Source organism: Erinaceus europaeus, chromosome 19 (genome assembly GCF_950295315.1).
Source record: "Erinaceus europaeus chromosome 19, mEriEur2.1, whole genome shotgun sequence".
Lineage (NCBI taxonomy): Eukaryota > Metazoa > Chordata > Mammalia > Eulipotyphla > Erinaceidae > Erinaceus > Erinaceus europaeus.
Genome location: NC_080180.1, coordinates 60,912,752 through 60,934,143, shown reverse-complemented (window position 1 = coordinate 60,934,143; position 21,392 = coordinate 60,912,752). Strand labels below are relative to the sequence as shown.

The window sequence follows — 21,392 nt, the reverse complement described above, 5'->3', positions numbered from 1 at the left end:
CCTGCACAGGTGCCAGGGCTGAGTGACACGGGGTGACAGCGAAAGGCCAGAACTGACTGTTGATTTGTCCACAATTATGAAACCGACAGACTTAAACTACCATAGAAAATGTTACATGTAAATTCTATAACAATACTGTGCTAGGTACAAGATTTTTAAAATTTTTTCCTTTTAATAAAAAAAGCTTTACACAAATAAGCCATTAGCTTATTTCAAGAAAAGAAAATCGAAAATTAGTCTAAGGCCTTTGTTTTAAATCAGCGTAAGCTATATGATATATATATATATATATATAAAAAAAAAATCGCACTAGATCTTTTCTTTTTGCTCTCCCCTCTTTCTTTCTGAAACGTTTGGATCCATTCTTCAATTCACATTCGAAAACACCTATGTTAGCGGAGTCTCCACATAGCACCAGTGAAGTGAGTCCTGTGTGAGCACAGGGATAATTGCTGGTATGCATACAAAAATGCATCAGAATTGCTCTATGTAACAATGAGATCGCCCAGCCCAGCCCCTCCCCACGGAAAACTGCCGGCCTCTCACAGAACCTTAGTGTTCTGAGTCTTAGTGTGACGTGACCTTGTAGTGAGCTGCTTGGTCCCTCTCGAGCCTCGTCCTGGGGCGGGTCCGCCGCTTCCTGCATCTCAGTCCTGCAGTTCATCTCCCACTGAAACATGGGAGAGCGAGCTGATTTCCAGTAAGTCTGATTGTTTCCTCGTGTGCACTAAAAAGGTTTTAAAGTCTTCTTGTGACTTCTCCCTCGCCGTCCTCTCACCAACGGCCCGGAGTCCTATTTCTCACACGCCACCAGCCCCTCGGTCTTCATAGTCACTGGCAGGGCAATGGCAGAGGGGGCGCTGACCACCACCACTCGGGTGACCGTCTTGCCCCCGTCGGCCGGCCTGTCCTCCTGCACCAGCTGCACAGTCTTCACCTCGTGCTCCTGCTTCACGGTCTCGGGCTTCCCCTCGGGCCCCTTGATGAGCGCACTGAGGACGCGGGGCGGGGTCTGGCCTGCGGCCTGCGGGGCAGGCACGGACAGTCTCATGACGGGCGCGCCGTGGGCCAGGGACACGGGGGTGAGTGCCCGCACGGCCAGGGGCGTGCCCACAATGTTAATGCTGCCCGAACCCGCCAGGCTGGGCTTGGTCTGCAGCTGGCACTGGGCGAGCTGCGTGGCGGGGATGGTGATGATCTTGGCGGGCTGCATGGTGATCTTGTCCCCGCTGTCGGCGGAGGCGGGCACCACGGTGGGGATGGTCTGGATAACCACCTTGGGGGAGGCGGCCGTGCTGGGGCTCGTGTTGGTGATCAGGGGGGCACCTGCATTCACCGACTGCACTGCCACCGTGGAGATCTTCTGTCCCAGCGACGTCATCACCACGGGCACCTGCATCGCCACGCGCACCGTCCTGGAAGGCAGAAGAGAGGAGCTGAGTCTATATGGCGCCACCCGGTGAGCGCGGGCCTGCAGCCTTAGGTCCAAGCCACTGACGCCACAGGAGGGAGCACCATGAACAGTGGGGGAGTGGTGTGGGGGTCTCGCCTCTGTCCGGCTAGGTTTCTCTCTCTGAAGAGGTGGCCTGGGAAGGCCACTCAGCAGTGGTTCTGTGCAGGACTGAGGCCCTGGGTTCGCTCCCTGGTGCCACATAGAAAGAAAACAGGTCTCCCGAGCGAATCCTGACCCTTACAGGTGTACTGCCACTCCATCAAGTGCCACGGGACGATAAATATCAAAGTCCTCACTAAGTCCCACCCACAGTGGCACAGAAACCAAAGCAAGCAATGTGGGAGGGTAGCATAATGGTTCTGCAGAACACACTCCTGCCTGAGGCTCTAAGGTCCCAGGTTCTATCCCCAGCACCACTGTAAGCCAAAGATGAGCAGTGGTCTGGTCTCTATTTTCTTTTGCTCACTAACTCGCTCGCTCATTCATTTATGCAAACTATCTTTCCCTCCAATCCTCCCCTCTCATTAAAATAAGATTAAAAAAGAGACCGTGGTCCGGGAGGTGGCACAGTGAATAAAGCATTGGACCCAAGTTCACAATCCCATGTACCAGAGTGATGTCTGGTTCTTTCTCTTTTCTCATGAATAAATAAATTATAAAAGGGGAGGGGGGCGGGCAGTAGCATAGTGGTTAAACACATGACACGAAGCAGGTTAAACACATGGCATGAAGCACAGGGACCAAGTTCAAGGATCCCAGTTCAAGTCCCCAGCTCCCCACTAGCAGGGGGCTTGTTCCACAAACAATGGAGCAGGTCTGCAGGTGTGTCTCTCTCTCTCTCCCGTTTTCCCCTCATCTCTCAATTTTTCTCTGTCCTATCTAACAGCCCAATGGCTACAAGAACAAGAGTAACAAAATGGGAAAAATGGCCTCCAGGAGCAGGGGATTCGTAGTGCAGGCAACAAGCCCCAGCGATAACCCTGGAGGAAAAAAAAAAAAAAGAGAGAGAGTGGTCCAGGAGGTGGCGCAGTGGATAAAGCACTGACTCTCAAGCATGAGGTACTGAGTTCAATCCCTGGCAGCACATGTACCAGAGTGATGTCTGGTTCTTTCTCTCTTCCTACCTTTCTCATGACTAAATGAGAGAGAGAGAGAGAGAGAGAGAGAGAGGCCAAAACATGAACTGAGACATCTACACTGAAAATAGCAAACATTTTTCGTAGCCTGAGAAGTGGTTCGGTGGGTTGAGTAGAGGCTGGTGGGCATCATATGGGGACTGTGCGACAGCTAGTCCCCACCCGATACAATGGGTCGACATCCCTCCTTCAAAATCCCGGCTGCAGCAGGTTCTCGGGAAGCCTGTGTCTGTGTGACACCACCTCCTAGCTGCCCAGGAGTTTCCTAGCACGTACCGTGGGGCTGCTGGCGCGGGCACCGCGGCAGTGGTGGGGGGCGACCTGGGCGAGGCGTCGTGAGCAGGGGAAGTGATGTTCACCACTCGGGTCAGACCCTTCTCTGCCCTGGAGCAGCTGAGAGAGGAGTTCTTCGCCCCGCGAACGGAGGAGGCCGCCTTCAGGAGACCCTCGGCGGACAGGGACACGCGCTCTAAGGACTTGTCGTCCGCCGCTGCCAGGTCCTCGCCGCAGCCCTCACTCTTGTCATCGTCGATGACCACAATGTTCTTGGGCATGTCCTTGAACTGGTACACAAGCCTCTGCCCTTCCACCTTCGCCAGAATGCCCCTTTGGTAGTAGTACCTACGGGGAGAAGCGCTCAGTGAGCCGAGCACAGTGCTCAGTCCCCAAGGCCAAGGAGAAGGGCTGTCGGCGAAAGCGTCTGCTACACATGGAGCTCAGCAGGCCAAAGACTCGGGGTTTGTGGCAGGGATGACTGGAAGCCTGGAGACTACAAAGCAGAGGCAGGTCTTTCACTGCCCCTCTCAATTTACTAAGCGAGTTTAATGCAGAGAAACAGCACACCAATTTAGTGTATTCGGTGCTGGGGACTGACCTGGAGCCTCAGGCACTTAAGCCCCGTATCCTACCCACCTAGCAGCCTCCCTGGCCACCGATACTTCCCGGAAAGAGGTAATTCGACCTAACTAAAGGCTCTTTAGCAGAAACTGCTTCTAAAGCCAGTCTGGCATTACATGAGCAGCACCTGAGCAGTGCTGGCTTGGAAAACCTCCACAAGACTAAGCTCTGTGACAAGCTCACAGAGCACCAGACATCTTCGTATCAAGAGACAATCACTTAACAAATTCACAAAAACTAAAAAAGATGCCAATGAACAATTCAGAAGTTCTGCTCTGTCTGAGTTGGTTTTCAATGTTCTACTAAAAAATAGCCCTAAGTGTAAATGCACGTTTTCAGTAAAGATGCATCTTCCAACAAGGCTGGCATTTTAGACCTCTGGGCTGCACTCTCAAACCCCACCCCCCACCCCCAAAGAGTCCTAGTGAGTAAGGGTTTCTAGCAGACAGCACAGAGAAGTGATGCGAATTCCACCTGACGCTAGTTTTCTGTGTCCTTACCTCAGAGCCCGGCCCATGGTTTCATAGTTCATGTCCGGCTTGTTCTTGTGCTTGCCCCACAACTTGGAGACCGCCTTGGAGTCCACGAGCTTGAAGATGCCTTTTTCTCTCTGAGTCCATTTAATATACCGGGGGCACGTGTTTTTATCTTGAAGTAGATCTAAAAGAAACTCCCACAAATAGGTTGTGTTTCCTTTAAAAATAAAGACAGTGATTAAAACTTCACTCCAGCAGTTAAAAAGCACGTATTTAATTTTGGTACATGTAAGTCCATTCACTTCCTACTGATGAGACACAAATGAACCAAGAGTCTTTCACTAAATAAATACTTGATTCTATCAGTCATTAAATGTGCCAGCATACCACCCATCATTCGTAGAGGGTCAAACAGCTGTCTGGTAAGAGAGACACACATACTTTTTTTTTTTTTTTTTTGGTAACATAAAAGCCTTACGTGTACTTGTTCATAGTGCAAAAAGCTGTGTGTGTTCCAGTATCTGCTCCCAGCTCTGCTAGCAATATGAAGTCCCTGGGTCCACACTTACACCCTCAAGTGAGAGCTGGAAACAGGCTCCCGCTTGCTGGCCGTCACTGCACCCAAATCCAGACCGAGTTCACAGGCTGGCAGGAGGCTCCACCGAGGGTGGGCCACCTCCCTCCCAGAGCTCCCCGAAAGCCTGGCCTACCCTGCATCTCTGCGGCCCTATCACATCAGGCCAGAAGCTGAGGCTCCTGCTGTGGGTGTGACCTAGTTCTCGAGGGTCTCGAGGTGCAGGGAGGGGGCACTGTGACTGTCTGTGGCCTGGAGATGCCCAGGCCCTGTGATGAGCCTGAGAGTGAGTGACAGAGAGCCTACTTTGGAAGAGGCCTTTGGGCCACAGGCGTGCACAGCAGGGATGTGAGGCTGCCTGGCACTTCTGCATTCCCTGGGTTCATCTGTGAATGTTCACCCCGCCCGGTTGGCCTCCGGGGCTAACGCCAACAGTTCTATTTCTGGCTTTAAGGAAACTTATCAGACAAGACAGGTCTCCTATGACATGTGCTAGACCTTCCTCACAGAAGCAAGAAATGTTACTCAGCTCCCAAACAGGGAAGCCCCCCCCCCCCACCCCAAATTACCTTTTCCTTCTCTGGGTCTCTTCTTTATGCCTAGTTCAGGAGACCCATTGGAAACTGGAGACTGCTGGGGCTTTGGTTTACGGCCAACTGGAAAAAGAAAACGTTGAAAGCACACACTGAGGACAGGGAAGTGGCAGAAGCATAGTTAGTGGACTCCGCCAAGTGTACGAAACCGAACACTAACTTGCAAACTGATAATCTCAGTGTATGTGACACAGCACTGCTTTTAGAAGGAGTCCTAGTGTTTAGATACAGCAAAGGCAGAAATCTCAAAGTATAGGGAATACTATTTACGAGGTCAGGGCCTCAATCTGCTAGTCTTTTCAATAATGCACAATGGAAACAAATACTAATATAAACTGGTTCACACTGGAAGAACTGTTACAAAAACCTTGCCTGCCTATTGCAGAACATTTGAACATCTGAATCTTCCTAACTCTCTGAGCTTAACTAAGGAAAAGTTAACACAAGCCAATCAGCTCACCAGAATTTTAGCATCAGTCTTCAAATTTCCCTACTTCATCAAGCAGGTAACTGCACTGGGGGGGGGGGGGGGGGAGTCTTCCGAGTACTGATTTCCTTTCTAATAAATATCTGAGTCCTTCCCGTGGTTCCTCCTCACTTCTCCCATCAGATCATCATCCGCAATGAGCAGGAAAACCAGAGCTAGACTTCTCTGGATTGAAATGCCCTGGGTCCCTTCCATCCTCAGCTGCACTGCGTGAGAGCTGGCAGGGGAGGAGGCTCCTTGAAAGAGGCGAGGAATCTGCAGGCAAGTTATAAATCAGACCCAAACACAGTACTGATTACACCTCTCTCTATTCTTCCTTACAATGATTATTTAGAGCTAAATATAAGACTGAATTAAAGTGTCCTCACATTTTAAAATTAATAACTAGTAACACTAATCAATAAGTATGCTTTGACAAAAATTTAAATGGAAAAGTTCTCCAATCTCCTTATTACAACAGAGGTTAATTCCTCAACTTAAATAACATGTACGTGTAGGAACCCATTAATAGTAAAACTAACATCTTTACCATCTCCTAAATTCAAGCACTGAAGTCCAACTCCCTTCATGGAAAGGCTAACCCAAAAAGGCTTGAATTATTCTTTCTTTCTTTCTTTCTTTCTTTCTTTCTTTTTTTTTTTTTAAATAAAACATTTCTCAAATCATATCCCTGGAGAACTAAGTTGTCCCTTATAGGAAAAAGGGCTCAATAGTCACGTTCAGAGCAGTTCTGGTAACAGCTCTGAAAATAAAAAGGCTCTGCTGTTAAACTAACCTGCGTGACTTGGTGCCACGTTTGCACTTAACCACCACTATATAAATAATAGTGTCACGTGTGATTTTAAAAGTATCACTCATTATATAAATAATACTAAATAATAGTGTCACAGGTGATTTTAAAAGTATCACTCATTAAAACCACCTATTTGCAGATAGATGAATTAGTATTAGATTGACTTCTTTATAAATTTTATTTATTTATTGTAATAAGACAGAGAGAAAATGAGAGTGGGGGGGAGGAAGAGAGACACCTGCAGCCCTGCTTCAGGCTGAGGGCGGGGGCTTGAACCCAGGTCTTTGCACACTGTAATGTGTGGGCTTAACCAGGTGCACACTGCCCAGCCCTGTGGCAATTTACTCCTGACGTATCCTATGTCGCACCAGCAGGCTAATCTCTGTTTTGCCACCCGGGTTATTGCTGGGTTTCTGCGCAGCACAGCAAGGGGGAGTGATCGCCATCAGCTGATGAGTTCAGGCAATCTTGGGATTTTAAAGCAGAAGCCACAGGGAACCAGGTATCACTGGGCATTTTATTCTGATGCCCACAAGAGTGGGAAAACCAAAGTCGTGAATAACAGAAAACGTTTCTTTTTAAATAATCAGGTACCAACATGGTCCAAAAAGTAGGAAAACGTGCAGTGAACCTCTCGTTTCCCCTGTGTCTAACAGCTGCTGTAATCTCGGGCCACGACTCGGGGCTCAGACACTGACTCCTTCAAACAGTTAAAAACGTGGGGGTGGGAGGCAGGGGCGGTAGGCAGAGCTTGGACTCTGCAGCCAGAGGTCCCGAGTTCATTCCCAGGTACTGCATGTGCCAGAGTGATGGTCTGGTTCTCTTCCTCTCCATAAATCAACAAATAATAATAAGCAAACACTCTTTAACAAGTTAAAACACAATCTCAGTCTCAGCGTGCTGACTCTCTGAGAGCCCTTGGAGATCGTGGCAACCCCACCCCCCCCACACCCCAAACCGGCACCCACCGCGCTACACAGATACAAACCAAGCCAGCTACCTTTTTTCTTTTTCATTGGTTCGTGGCTGTCAGGTGATGTAGGGACAGGAGAGGTTTCCATGGGCTCAGCCTCCTCGGTGGACACCTCCACCACAGTTTCTGTGATGACATCTGGCCTCATGGCAGCGTGGATAAACTCTGGAGTTGATACACAAGGAGGGACAAACACTTCCACTATAAAGAAAAAGTTGAAAAATAAGAATTCCCCATCTCTATTAGTGCTTCTCAAAATGTACAATTCAGTTAACAGTGCAATGTGTTAAGAATTCAGCAGAGCAGGTTAAGTGCTGGATATAAACTTGCTGCCTCTACCAGGCAGCGTGTTTCCAAGTATGTAAAGGAACAAATGCCTGGGAGTCGGGCTGTAGCACAGCGGGTTAAGCGCTCATGGCGCAAAGCGCAAGGACCTGCATAAGGATCCCGGTTTGAGCCCCCGGCTCCCCACCTGCAGGGGAGTCGCTTTACAGGTGGTGAAGCAGGTCTGCAGGTGTCTACCTTTCTCTCCCCGTCTCCCCCTCCTCTCTCCATTTCTCTCTGTCCTCTCTAACAACAACGACATCAATAACAACAATAAAAAACAAGGGCAACAAAAGGGAAAATAGATAAATATAATTTTTTTTAAAAGGAACAAATGCCTGAAAGTGGACCCTCTGGCTAAGGCAGTAATAACCACCAGGAGTTCTCAAACTCCTAACAGAAAACTTTGAATTATTTTGGCAATTGGAAACATCAATCTGATCAAGTAGGACATTTCCCATGGAACCAAGAGACTGCTGACACACCGTCCTGGAGTTCTCTGCTTACACCCTTGGGAGCGGCCACACGAGACCGCTAGCCTGGTGCAGACCGCTGGCCTGGTGCAGACCGCTGGCCTAGTGCAGAAGTTCTAATGGTGCCTGTAAACCACCGAGAAGGGGCAGTCGTCCTGGAGGAAGTCAAAGTGACGTGAGGACGCTAAGCTAAAATAAAGACAAAGTGGCTCTCAAAGACAGTTGTACAGAAACTGAGGGATGAAGCAGGAGAGTGGCAGCCGGTGTGAGGAAGAAGTGGAGGAGGGCTTGGTAGGGGAGGGAATGGCCGCAGAGGTAACGCAGCCAGGTTCAATCACATGCCAGCCCTGACACGGATCTTTTATTTAGCCACTGGGGCTCTCTGCCTGATTCCACCAGGCCCAGCTGACCTTTTTTTTTTTTTTTTTTTTTTTAATTTTATTTTCAAGTTTCAACCAGAAGAGACACCACAGCCCTGCCCCACTGCTGGTGAAGCTTCCCTTGTGCTTGGTGCTCCCGCCTGGTGCCGGGGCTTGAACTCAGGTCCTCCATCTGCTAAAGCATGTGCTCTGCCGGGGGGGGGGGGGGGGGGATGGACCGGGGGGGGGGGGGGCGGCTATCTCCTGGTCCCAATAAATGCATCTTTTTATAAAAGGAAGAGTGGGGCAATTAATGCCTGCCCCAAGTGGCCTACCACCAACTATGAAGCGGTCAAGGTGACAGAACTGTGCAGATGAAGGCCGAGTGCTGCACCAGCCCCACACTCCGCGTCTCTGGAGCGCGGTTCAGAAGTGCTCACCCACCTGGGCTCCGGGGGTCCCGCAGGCAGGTGGGGGACTCCATGTGCAGCAGGGCCTCGGCAGCCTCGATGGTCTTGTCCGTGCAGTGCGCATTGCTGCCATGCACCGACGCTTCCACTGCGGGCGAGAGAAGAGCCGCTGAGTCAGACACGCCCCAGCACCGCCCCGTCCAGAACACCCTGCTGGCATCACCCCGCCGCTCACGGGAAACCAAGCACCGTTCACCTGCGCTCTGCACAGTGAGGGCCGGTCACAGCACTGTAGAGACTGGAGACGACCGAGAGACTCCGGGATCTCGGGGGATCAACTTTGAGTCAAAGCTCATGGACGTGGGGGTGGCAGTAGGTTAGCAAGGCCTCGGGGTCACCTGCACGGCCAGGGGTGCTGTCACCAGAGTCAGGGGCGCTCAGCACAGTCAGTCACGTGCGCCTGATTCACAGACTATCCTGGGCTCATCCGACAGCTTCAGCTCCAAAGCCCCTGGAACTTTCTTGCGTTTATGTAGATCCTCCTCTTCAGGACCCACTGGGCCTGGCTGGGTCTCACCCAACAAACGTCTGACTTTTGTAGAGGGGTGTGTGTGTGTGTGTGTGTGTGTGTGTGTGTGTGCACGCAACTGCACCCTTCTCTTCTCAGAGACACAACAGCGAGCCGCCATCCATGAGGCCTCCCACGTGGCAGGTGTATGTTCTGTTGGCTGAGCTACTCCCTGTCATGGGGTCTATTTTATCATGTCCGTGTGTGTTAGGGGAAAGATGGTAGGGTCTCACAGGTGTGCTGTCTCATTCTCGGCATCACAGATGGGGAAGACACCTCCCCAGTTCTATGACTTCCCTTTGAAAAGCTCTCTTGAGCACTTATACTTGCCGCTTTGTTAGTGGTCTGGCTGACGAGGGTGCTCTCAGACTACTCGTGTGAAGTTTGACACACACACACACACACACACACACACACACACACACACACACACACACACACACACACGGTGCCTGATGCTGAGACGAGGGCTCAGGCAAGTTGAGAGTCTCCTGCCCAGGCGAAGGCCTGGCCAGTTCGCCTGTGGCAGCTAGCTCCTAATGTGGACTCTGACCTTGCAGGAAAAGTGCAAACTCAAGCTCATTCCCTCAAAGCTGGACGAATGTCAGGTCCTGGTGTAGTAAAGACTGGCGACTCCACTCGGTAAGAGGTTCTGAAACTTTCTAACCCAACGGGTCTCTTTCTCAAGGAGTATTTCACACGGCGTTCAGAAAGCCCCACTGGAGTCCACACTTCTACACACCAGAATCATTTACAATAATGTAAATGACTCCCAGGAAACTGAAGACAAGGCAGCCGCCCGGGCAGGGGCCAAGCGCCAGCGCGGGGAGAGTGAGTGTGCCCGGCCCCAGCCACCTGTTGTGCAGCACCCACACACGCTCCCCAAGGTACCCGCTCTGCCCAGCTGCTGTCCATTTATGGCCATCTGCTCAAAGCCGGAGGTTGCGGACAGCAGCCAGCCCTCCCATCAGTCTATCTTTAGGTGACCCCGCTCACTCTCTCTGGGCTGCGCTCAGTGAGGGCTCACTGCCCCTCAAGGAAAGGACCTGATGGTGGCACAAACACCCTGCAACCTCTCCAGTGTCTTTTGGCAAGAGCCCTCCTACCTCAGGCACAGACACGTAAGGACCAGAGGAGCGAATTCCCAGGTTTTTACATTTGAATCCAGAACTGCAGATTCATTAGAAGGTCTGTCGCAATTCTGCTGCTGTCTCAAGTGCTATTAATAAACCACCCTGGGTATTAAGACACATCCTAAACACTCTGACATATTTAAGCTCTGAGTGTCAAGCATTTGATACTAAGAACAACAGAATCTCACCAAATCTTGACATTATAAACAAGACGAGACCTGCCCAGTTGTCCCGTGTCGCGCTGCAGGTGCTGTTCAAAGCCATGGCTGCATGCTAGCCGCGTCAGCAGACTCTGAGAAGTCTGTTTCTTACCTATATTCCAGATCCCAACCTCACTCTTTTACCCAATTCAACCTACTTTCTGGAAAGACATTGCATATACAGAGAAGGAAACAAACAAACAAAAAAAAGAACACGTGCAAATAAGGTGATTTGCATATCCGTTATTTGGGTTTAGGATGAGAACGCCAGAAATGCACAAAGTCTACTACTGGTCCCACACGAAGCCTGGAGGCCTGGACCTGCCAGTGTGGACGCCGTGCGACCCAAAGAAGTTACATGAGCAGCTCCGAGAAAAGCAAAGGCAAACGAAAGGGAGACATTTCGAAACCGGACAAAAGAACTTCAAGTCACTCTGTCAGCTAGCCAAGCGCAAAGGAAGCAGATATCTTGCCTTCTCTTACTCTTTACCTTTTTATTTACTAGAATAATCCCAAGCATGTTCACACAGATGGACATCTGATAGTTCACACAGAGCACTTTACAACAGACACATTACTAGTTTCCAAGAACACACGACCAGTTTATAAAAGTGAGCACTGCGGCTTTTCACTTTTCTTTTGTTAGCATAAGTCAACAAGGTTTTTTTTTTTTTTTTTTTTTTTTGGGGGGGGAGAGTGGGATCTAACTCAGGGCCTCACACACCTGGCACATGTACCCTGCTGCCAGGCCAGCGCTGCAAAGCACAGACCCAGTAGGTCTTTTCCGACGCCAGAGACCTGAAAAACAGCTCTCTGATTCAAGTCAGTCTGTGTGTGTGTGGGGGGGCACTTTAAACACACTGCTGCACAACCTCCAGACAGACAACAATCTAAGCTGCAGTGCAGTCAAGGTGAGAAGTTGCCGGCAGGGCCAGCAGGGACAGAAAGTTCATCTGAATCCATGCACAGGCCTGGTCCTGTGTGTGCAATTTGCAGCAGGGGAAAAAACATCAGCTCATTTTATTTATTTTTACTAGAGCACCGCACAGCTCTGGCTTATTCCGGTGGTGCTGGGGGCTGAACCTGGGACCTTCAGTGCCTCAGACATTGTAGCCATCGGGCTATCCCATATACAGCCATCCACTTCAAAAAGGACACTGGACCAGAAGATAGCTCCCCAGGAGGGAGCATGCTTTATTATGCAAAAGGCCTGGGGGTCACGGCTTAGCGCTGGGGGTTTGTTGTGGTGTCTCTCTCCTCTCTCCCACTAAGTAAGAAATGAAGAACTGTGGCTGGTGGCGGCACTGTGCAGAGCGCACACATTATACACAAGGAGCCCGGTTCAAGCCCCCAGTCCCCACTCGTACGGCGGAAGCTTGGTGAGCAGTGAAGCCGGGCAGCAGGTGTCTCTCTCATCTCCCCTTCCCCTTTCAATTTCTCTCTGTCCTGTCAAATAAAATATATAAATAAAAAGATAGAAAGAATGAGTCGTTGGTCCAAGAGCAATGGAACTGCGGGTGCCAAGGTCCTGAAGCCACACGGTGACAGCAGCAGTAGCAGCGCAAGCGGCCATCACAGATCCTCATCCTCATCCTCATCCCACTGGCAGCCAGAGCTGTTGCTCACTCCATCGCCTCCCATAAGAGAAGGATCCCGCTTCGTAACTATTTGCATTTCGATCACAGTGCTAAAATTTGAATGTGCTCGTGTCCTCTCCTTTCCTGTTGGCTACAGTCTTCTTGCTCTGTGTCTAGCTTCCTTCCTAATCAACCAGTGTCTGTGTGCTCAGCTACTCCCTCCACAGCTGTTACAAAACACCAAACTTGGTCATTGAGTCTGACAAGAGCCATACCTCTCAGCTTTGCTAAAGAGAACACTGGCAAAGGATAGAGTTCATAACAATGCACTTAAGTTCAAAAATAAAAAGGGGCAGCAACTCAGTCTGGAAAGCCGCGGGGGGTGGGGGGGGCACAGCCTACAAGGGAGGCCTCAGGCTGATGTTCCAAGGTCACCGTCACTCAGTGGCTTATCCCTAATGCCCTGGCGGCTCTCGGAGGAGCGAGGAGCAGGCAGGAGGGCTGCGGAGGGGAAGGGAAAGGCCTGCGGCTACCAACCTTCTTCACCTTCCGCATCAACTTCCTAATCTGTCGACGCACTTGCACTGTAACTTGTACACGGGAAAGAGGACTAGGAGACTCTCTGAGGTAAAGGGGTCCCATACAAACAAAACCTGGGTCAGGCTCCATTGCTGGTTCATTTATAAGCAGAGCCACCTCTCCAGATTCAAAGGAGGTCTCGAAACTTGACATCAGGCTCAACCTGACGCTGTGGACTGGCTACGGAAGAAGGGCAAACGCTAGAAGAAGAAGAAGAACTGCTCAGCTCTGGCGTTTGGTAGTAGTGAGGACTGAACCTGGGGCCTTTGGTGCCCCAGGCATGAGTGTCTTTTTGCATAAACACAGGCCACCTCCCCAGCTTACAGCTGTGATGTTTCAATACCCAACAGCCCCCTGGTAGAAAGCAGAGGAAAAGAGCACTTATCCCAGGGGCGGCCAGAGTGACAAGTGTCAACAAACCGGGCTTGCTGAGGAGCACGATGCACAGGCCACCAGAGACACAGGGATGACAAGCCAGGCCACTTCAATGACAACACATGTTTAAAGAAATCAACTTCCTTGGGGCCGGGGCGGCAGCACATGGAGAGGAGCGCAAGGACTGGCATAAGGATCCCGGTTCGAGCCCCCGGCTCCCCCCCCCCCCCCCGCAGGGGGCAGTGAAGCAGGTCTGCAGGTGTCTGTCTTTCTCTCCCCCTCTCCGTCCTATCCAACAACAGCAATAACAATAACAACAACGATAAACAACAAAGGCAACAAAAGGGAAAAAATAGCCTCCAGGAGCAGTGGATGTTACCAGTTTTCTACTGCTTCAACTTTTAAGTTAAGCAAAACTCACTAAACTTTACTTTTCAGTTGTTATTATGTATGAGAAAGCAGAGTAGAGAGAGCCAGAACCAAGAACCCTGACATATGTGATGCCGCAGATCAAAATCCAGCCTCACGGTTTCAAGTCCAGTTTCTTCCAATGTGTCACACAGAATAAACTCAAATGTTCTAGTCAGTTTTGCAGCTACATCTGAAAAAGTTACAAGCCACAGCAATAGAAGTCTACTGCAGCTATTCTCAAACTTTTTTTGGGGGGGACCTAAAGGCCCCCCTTTTAATGAGAATTTTTTTCTTTTAGTTTTTTTGAAAATTATCTTTATTTATTGGATAGAGGAGGAGGGATAGAGAAGGTGAGAGACAGAGACACACCTGCAGCACTGCTTCACCACTTGTGAAGCCTTCCCCCCCCCCCCCCCCGCAGGTGGGGACTGGGGGCTCGAACCTGGGTCCTTGCGCACTGTAACGTGCGCTCAACCAGTGCACCTCTAACCCGGCCCCCAGGGTCCCCCCTCCTTTTTAAAAATTTATTTATTAATGAGAAAGATAGGAGGAGAGACAGAACCAGACACCACACAGGTACATGTGCTGCTGGGGACTGAATTCAGGACCTCATGCTTGAGAATCTAATGCTTTATCCACTGCACCACATCCAGGAACACCAAAGACCATTTTACACTCAAAATTATTAAATATAAAAGAGATTTTGTTTACATAATGACTACATATTGATACATAGCTTATCTACACTTAAAACAGAATTTCAAAATAAGTATCAGTTCTCTTTGATAATAAAAGTTCAATACTTGCAACATGCAACATTTCTTATGAAAAACTACTTTTCTAAGTGATTAAAAAAAAAAAAAAAAAAAAAAAAGCCAGACCAGAGCACTGTTCAGCTCCGGCTTATGGTAGTACTGGGGATTGAACCTGGGACCCAGAAAACTCAAGCATGGGATTTTTACATACCAGGCAGGAAACCAGCTTTTCTAAAACACAGGAAAATGTGGTGAGCTCTGCATTACATCGTACGCAACTTTCTAGTACTTTGAAGACGGTGTGCGGCTTCGCGTGATTTGCTTGTTCCCTTCAATCTGCTGTAAGTACCGCCGAGTTGTGGAGCTCTAGAAAACAGCCCTTGCCGAAGTGCAGACTATTTTGATTCCAGAGGCGAGTTAAAATACTCCTGGGACTCCTCTCCCCAGACAAGAGATTTCTCCCTTTAAAAAACTGTAACTATGGGGGGGGGGGGGGTCAGGGTGTTGATACACCTGGTTAAGTACATTACCGTGCACAGAGACCCAGGTTCAAGCCCCTAGACCCCACCCATAGTGGGGAAGCCTCACAAGTGAAGCAGTGCTGCAGGTCGGTTGGTCTCTCTCTCTCTCTCTCCCTTTTATCTGACAGGACAGAGAAAAACTGAGAAGGGGAAGGGGATTTAGGCAGAAAGAGCATCTGAAGACCTGCCTCACCAGCCACACCTAAGAGCAGGGCTTGAACCAGGGTCCTTGCACACAGTGCTGTATGCACTTTACTGGGTGTACCACCACCAGCCCCCTCCTTTCACTCTCTCCTCCCCTCTCAATTTTTCTGTCCTATCAAATTAAATAAATAAATAAATATTAAAAAATAGAACGGTGGGATAGGAGGTGGCACAGTGCATACAGCACTGGACTCTCAAGTATGAGGTCCTGAGTTCAAGCCCCAGCAGCACATGTACCAGAGTGATGTCTGGTTCTTTCTCTCTCTTCCTATCCCTCTCATTAATAAATAAATGAAATCTTTAAAACAAAACCTGTACTTCTGGGGCCTGAGAGGTGTTGTAGTGGATAAAGCACTGAACTCTCAAGTGTGAGGTCCCAAGTTCAATCCCTGGCATCCCACGTAGTAAGAGTGATGCTCGGGTTCTCTCTTCCCCTTCATTAATTAATAGGTAAAATCCTTTAAAAATAAACTATACCAAACTTATCATTAAACTAGTAACTTCAAATTCTGTGGTTGTGATTAAGGTTTAGCTTTCAAACAGAAACATTTCACACAGAGATAAATAACTAGTACCCTATTCCACAACAGTGTTTAGTCCATTGTGTCATTATGTAAAGGGCTTTTTTTGGAAGGAAGGAAGGGAAGGAGTGGAGGCAGAGGGTATCCAAGAGGCCAAATACCATCGGCTCCTTCAGCCCATTTCTAAACTGCTCTATAGCAAATCGTTGGAGCAGCTCTTTAGTTTTCTCTGAGTTGTAGCTGTAAAACGCAGCAGTAAGTTTTTAGGGTTAACTTCTTAAATGTGTTTCTGGGTAAAAACTTTAAATTGATGCCTTTCCTCCAGCGTTCATACATATGTCAACTTTCCACATTCTATTCAAGAATACTAGATATTTCAACCTGCAGTAAACCAGAAATGAGTTTTTTGTTGTTGTTGTTTTTGTTTTTTGCCTCCAGAGCTTTTGCTGGGGCTCAGTGCCTGCACTCCAAATCCACTGCTCCTAGAGGCTATTCTTTTTTCTCCTTTTATTGCCCTTGTGATTGCCAGAGGCTCGAACCAGGATCCTTATGTTGGTCCTTGGACTTCGTGCCATGTGCACTTAACCTGTTGTGCTACCACCTGACCCCCCAGAAATGAGATTTTCACGTTCAAATTTCATGACAGATTCTGGTAAACTACAGAGATGGCCAACTTGCCAGAAAACCATGGTCTTCCATTTAATAACTGCAATGAAGGAGTTTAAGAAAGTTCTGATTGGGAGTCCGGCGCTAGAGCAGCAGGTTAAGCACAGGCGGCACAAACTGCAAGAACCTGCGTTAAGGATCCCGGTTCGAGGCCCCGGCTCCCCACCTGCAGGGGAGTCGCTTCACAGGCGGAGAAGCAGGTCTGCCTGCAGGTGTCTGTGTCATCCGCCCCGGCCCCACCCCCCCTTCCCCTCCTCTCTCCATTTTTCTCTGTCTTCTCCAACAACGATGACATCCATAACAACAATAATAACTACAACAATAAATCAACAAGGGCAACAAGAGGGAATAAATAAATAAATAAATAAATAAATATTTAAAAAAGCAAGTTCTGATCATGTCAGGTTTTCGAAAAAAGGATAAAGTCGAGGAAAATGCACTTAGAGGCAACATACTTTAAATTTCAAATCTTCTAAGAAATCTAGACCACCTGACAATCCTTTCACATAAAAATGAAGAAAGAAGGTACCAACACTAGACATTCATTCTCCTACAATAAGCTGACAGACGCGACCTCAAGTTCCAATGTGGCACCAAGAGTCAGGGAGAGTCTGCCTTTCAGACCCGCCCACTACCTCCGACTAACGCAGAAAACTCAAGAAAACAACAAGTCTTCACTCACTGTTAACGATCTGCCACTTATTGGTAAACATCTGGGAGTCACGGAACCTTTAGACATTCAAGGTCCTCCAGCCAATGCGGGCCACCGACAGGGTCAGTCTGGTGACAGCAGGGATGCAGCGCCTCATCTCCAGACAGCAGGGTCACGACGGCTCTCAGACCTGCCGTCAGTCAAAGTCCTGTCAGGTGTGCCAAGTCCCAACCACAAGGCTCCGAGCACAAATGCGAGGAGCCAAAGGCGAAGCCAGTACCCAAGGCTCTGGAGGAACAAGGAGCGAGAGTGCCCTGCGGCAACAGTGTCTGCACCGGCTGCCCTTATTTCCGCGGGTCCGCGCTACTCGCCAACACAGTGGAGCAGTCGGTGCGGTAACAGCAACACCAACATTTTCATCTGCCTCAAGTCACTATAACAAAATCGATGTGAAGATCTCTTAACATGTAATGACTTTGCTCAAGGGGATAAAGCGATTTGTCCATTTCACGAAGCCCTCTCCCAAGGCCTCTGGAGATAGGCAGCAGTAAAAAATCTAGACCCCTGTTTCTTCATGGCTAGTCCACCCCACCCGCCCAATGCAACTCAAGAGAATAAGCCCTGAGTACATCAGAAAATCTGTCTCAAGTTTCCATCTAAAGCAGGGCTTGGAAAGAGCTTCGGGTTACACGAAAAAGATAGAGGAAATAATACGAAAGCAACTCTATGTAAACCGGATTCTTTATGGAACATTAAACGCATAAAGGAAGCCTCAAATTGTAGTCTGCATGCACTTAAAAAAAAAAAAAAAATGCAGCAGGACTGGAAAAAGGGCGATTCACACCTAAAAAACTCCTATCCCGCTGAAATGAGCCCTGCGTTCTTTCTCGTGGCCCGGGAGGCAGCTGCAGTGGCTGAGGCGTGGGACTTGCAAGCGTGAGGCCCTGGGTTTGACCCCCGGCCTAGCATGTGCCAGTGATTCTAGTTCTCTCCTTAATAAATGTCTTTAAAAAAAAAAAAAAAAAAAAAAAAAACTATTTTCAAACAGCAGACGGCCTATATGTAACCACTTAAAAAACGGCATCTACACGTCATGTCCAGTTTCACTGATTATTTCAAAAGCTTTGGGGGCAGTTCCATCGCCAAAGAGTCTTCCCAGGTTTTTGCCTGTTTGTTTGTTTGTTTGTTTGTTTACTGAGGGCTGAGGAGACAACAGATCTAAGGAAAATAAGTCCTCTGACGGGTTATCTATCGACTCAAATTCTGGCAGCGGTGGCCACGCTTCGGTCCTCGCCCCGGTCACGACCACGGCAAAGACTTGGGCCCAGCTTCCTCCACCGCCCGGGGACCTCCGGGACTCCCGGGCGGCGCTGCCCACACACGCGGCGCGGCGCGGCGCGGCGCGGCGCACGCGGTCCACCGCCGGCGGCGGGGCCCCGAGGCTGCGGGCACAGGTGCGGGGGTCCGCGGGCCCCGAACAATGGGCGAGGCCGGGGGCTGGGGCTCCGCAGCGGCGGCGGCGGTCGCGCGGGGACGCGCCGGTGCCCTTCCGCCGCGGCGGCGCACATCCCCCACGGCCGCGGCACTTCCGTGTTTACACTCCTCTTCCCTCCAATTCCGTGCGGACGCCGCCGGCCCCGCTCCCGCCCGCCGCCCATTGGCCGGCCGCGCGGCCCAGGTCCCGCCCCCCGGCGGCCGCCCTCTCCTGCGGCGGCTGGCAGCACGCGGATTGGCCGCCGCCGCCCGTCAGTCGCGCGCGCCCCGTCCTCTCCGCGGCGCTTCCGCTATGGTGGGAGGCGTGGGGGGGAGGGGAGCGGAGCGGAGGGGAGCGGAGGGGAGCGGAGGGGAGGGGGCGGCCCGGGCCGGGTCGCCCGGGGGTCCCCTTCCCGCCCGCCGCCACCCCCGGGGCCCGCGCCCGGCCCGGCCGCCCCGCCGCCCCCGGCCCGAGGGAGCCGGGGTCGTGTCCCCGTCGCGCGCGCCCCGAGGAGCGGCCCACGAGGGCGGCGGCGCAGGGCCTGCCCCCCCCGGCCGAGGCGGCGGTCACCCCGAGCCCGGCCCCGCCGCCGCCCCGAGGCCCGCCGCCCGCCCGGACCGTTACTCCGGGGCCGGCCCGCAGCGGGACGGCGCGGCGGCACGGGCGGCGGGGCCGCGGAAGTGGGGTCCCCGCGGGCGGGCGGGCGGGCGGGCGGGCGGGCGGGCGGCCAGCGTGGCAGCGCCGCCGGGACCGCCGCGCTCGCTCACTTCCTGGTTCCGCGGCCCCGCCGCCCGCGCGCCGCCCGCCGCCCCCGGCCCAAGTTGGCGGCCGCCCCCGCCGCCGCGCTCACTTCCTGCCCGGCGGGCCGGCCGCCCGCCCGCCCCCCGGCCGCGGGAAAGTTCCTCACCCGCGCGGATGAGCAGGTCCAGCTGGTTGGTCGGCCCCTCCTGCACCGACGTCGCCATGTTCTCGCCGCGGCCGCTCCGCTCCGCTCCGCCTGCCGAGCAGCGAGCGCCTGCCGCGCCGGGGACGAGGCGGCCGGCCCGAGACAGCGCCGCTCCCGGGCGGGCGGGCGGCGGGCGGGCGGCGGGCGGCGGGCGACGCGCACGCTCCTCCGCGCACTCGCACGCCGGCCCCGCCGAGCCTGCGCCCGAGGAAGCGCCGCCCCGCCCCGGCCCGGCCCCGCGCCCCGCCCGCCCTCCCGCGGCCGCGGTAACGGCACGGCCGCCAGCCTTCCGCCCCCGACACAGGAAGTCCCGGCGCCCCGGCCACACGCGGGGACAGGGCGGGCGAGGGGCGGGCCGGGCGCCGCACAGGAAGTCCGGGGCCGCGGCCACGCGCGGGGCGGGGCGGGGCGGGGCGGGGCGGCGCGGCGCGGGCCCCGGGAAGGGCCACCCGGAAGGACGGGCTGCCGGGCCCCGCGGCTGCAGGCGGAGACGCCCGACCCGACCCGGCCCGGCCCGGCCCGGGAGGGGGCTGCCGCCACAGGCCCGCCGGAAGCGAGCGCGCCGCCAGGTGCGGCGACAGTGACAGCGCCGCGCCCGTCCGAGTGCGCCCCGCCGCCACTTGTGCTGCTGACAGAGCCCGCGACGCGCGGGAGACCGACCGCCGTGGGCTCGGGGCGCCAACACCAGACCCGCGGGGACCGGGACGGGGATGGGGACCGGGGGTGGGGACCGGGGACGGGGACGGGAACGGGGACCGGGGTGGGGACGGGGACCGGGACGGGGACGCACGCGGGGCCCGATGTGAAGGCAGCGGCGCGGCTGCACAGAACCGACACAGGCGGAGTGAGCTCCAGGCTAAGCTCCTGTGTCCCCCCTCTTCCTCTCCCTCCCTCTCTCCCTCCCTCTCTCTCCCTCTCTCTCTCCCTCTCTCCCTCCCTCTCTCTCTCTCCCTCCCTCTCTCTCTCCCTCCCTCTCTCTCCCTCTCTCCCTCTCTCTCTCCCTCCCTCTCTCTCCCTCTCTCCCTCTCTCCCTCCCTCTCTCTCTCTCCCTCCCTCCCTCTCTCCCTCCCTCTCTCTCCCTCTCTCCCTCTCCCTCTCTCCCTCCCTCTCTCTCTCCCTCCCTCTCTCCCTCCCTCTCTCTCCCTCTCTCCCTCCCTCTCTCTCTCCCTCCCTCTCTCTCTCTCCCTCTCTCTCTCCCTCCCTCTCTCTCTCTCTCCCTCCCTCTCTTTCTCTCCCTCCCTCTCTCCCTCCCTCTCTCTCTCTCACACGCGCACGCGCGCGCGCACCGGGCACGAGTTTGCGGGAAGAACTGCGGTGCTGGCGCTCGCACAAGGCCCCTGCCCCAGCTGTCCGGCGGGCGTCCGGAGCCGAGCTACGTGGTCCGGGCGCTTCCCGGTTCCCCAGCAGCGCCCGCAGCAAGCCCGAGCTTCGAGCTTCGCCCGGTGCTGGTCCCGTGAGAACTCCCTGCAGTCGGTCACCTGGCTGTCTGCTCATCTTGACTGTGTGTCCCTATGAGCCACAGGTTTTGGTTTTGGTTTTGATTTTTGCCTCCAGGGTTATCGCCCGGCTGGATGCCTGCACTGTTTTCTACTTTTTCTGGATCCGCTGTCACTGTTTACGGACCACGCGTATATACGACGGCGCAGAGGACAGTCGTCTGGACCGGGCTGGCTGGTGGGCACCCAGTTTAGTGCGCGGACCAGGTTCAAGCCCCGGCCCCCACCTATGGGGGAACTTCACGTGGAGGCAGATCAGGGCTCCAGGTGTCTCCCTCTCCCTCCCTTCTGCTAAGTACTCCACAGAGCAGATACTACAGCGGCTGTTCTGGAGTTTAAAGTAAAGGCTGTGGGAGGGGAGGGGCA

The 21,392-nt window shown here is 52.9% G+C and overlaps 1 protein-coding gene across 6 annotated transcripts in view; it reads right to left on the bottom strand.

Moving 5' to 3' along the window:
- The window catches only part of ELF2 (E74 like ETS transcription factor 2), a 64,809-nt gene that overhangs the window by 290 nt on the left and 43,127 nt on the right, over nucleotides 1–21,392 (bottom strand). For 2 of the 6 annotated variants that reach the window (XM_060179067.1, XM_060179071.1), the window contains 6 exons: nucleotides 8,983–9,096; nucleotides 7,410–7,583; nucleotides 5,106–5,192; nucleotides 3,987–4,179; nucleotides 2,866–3,210; nucleotides 1–1,415 (listed from right to left, as the gene is read on the bottom strand). The exon at nucleotides 1–1,415 is cut by the window's left edge and continues 290 nt beyond it. In XM_060179067.1, the coding sequence (XP_060035050.1) occupies nucleotides 794–1,415; nucleotides 2,866–3,210; nucleotides 3,987–4,179; nucleotides 5,106–5,192; nucleotides 7,410–7,583; nucleotides 8,983–9,096 (1,535 nt within the window). In that variant the 3' untranslated portion in view covers nucleotides 1–793. Of the gene's footprint in view, nucleotides 1,416–2,865; nucleotides 3,211–3,986; nucleotides 4,180–5,105; nucleotides 5,193–7,409; nucleotides 7,584–8,982; nucleotides 9,097–19,491; nucleotides 19,817–21,392 lie in introns of those variants that run through there. The other 4 variants (XM_060179068.1, XM_060179072.1, XM_060179070.1 and 1 more) reach the window with 3 other exon arrangements.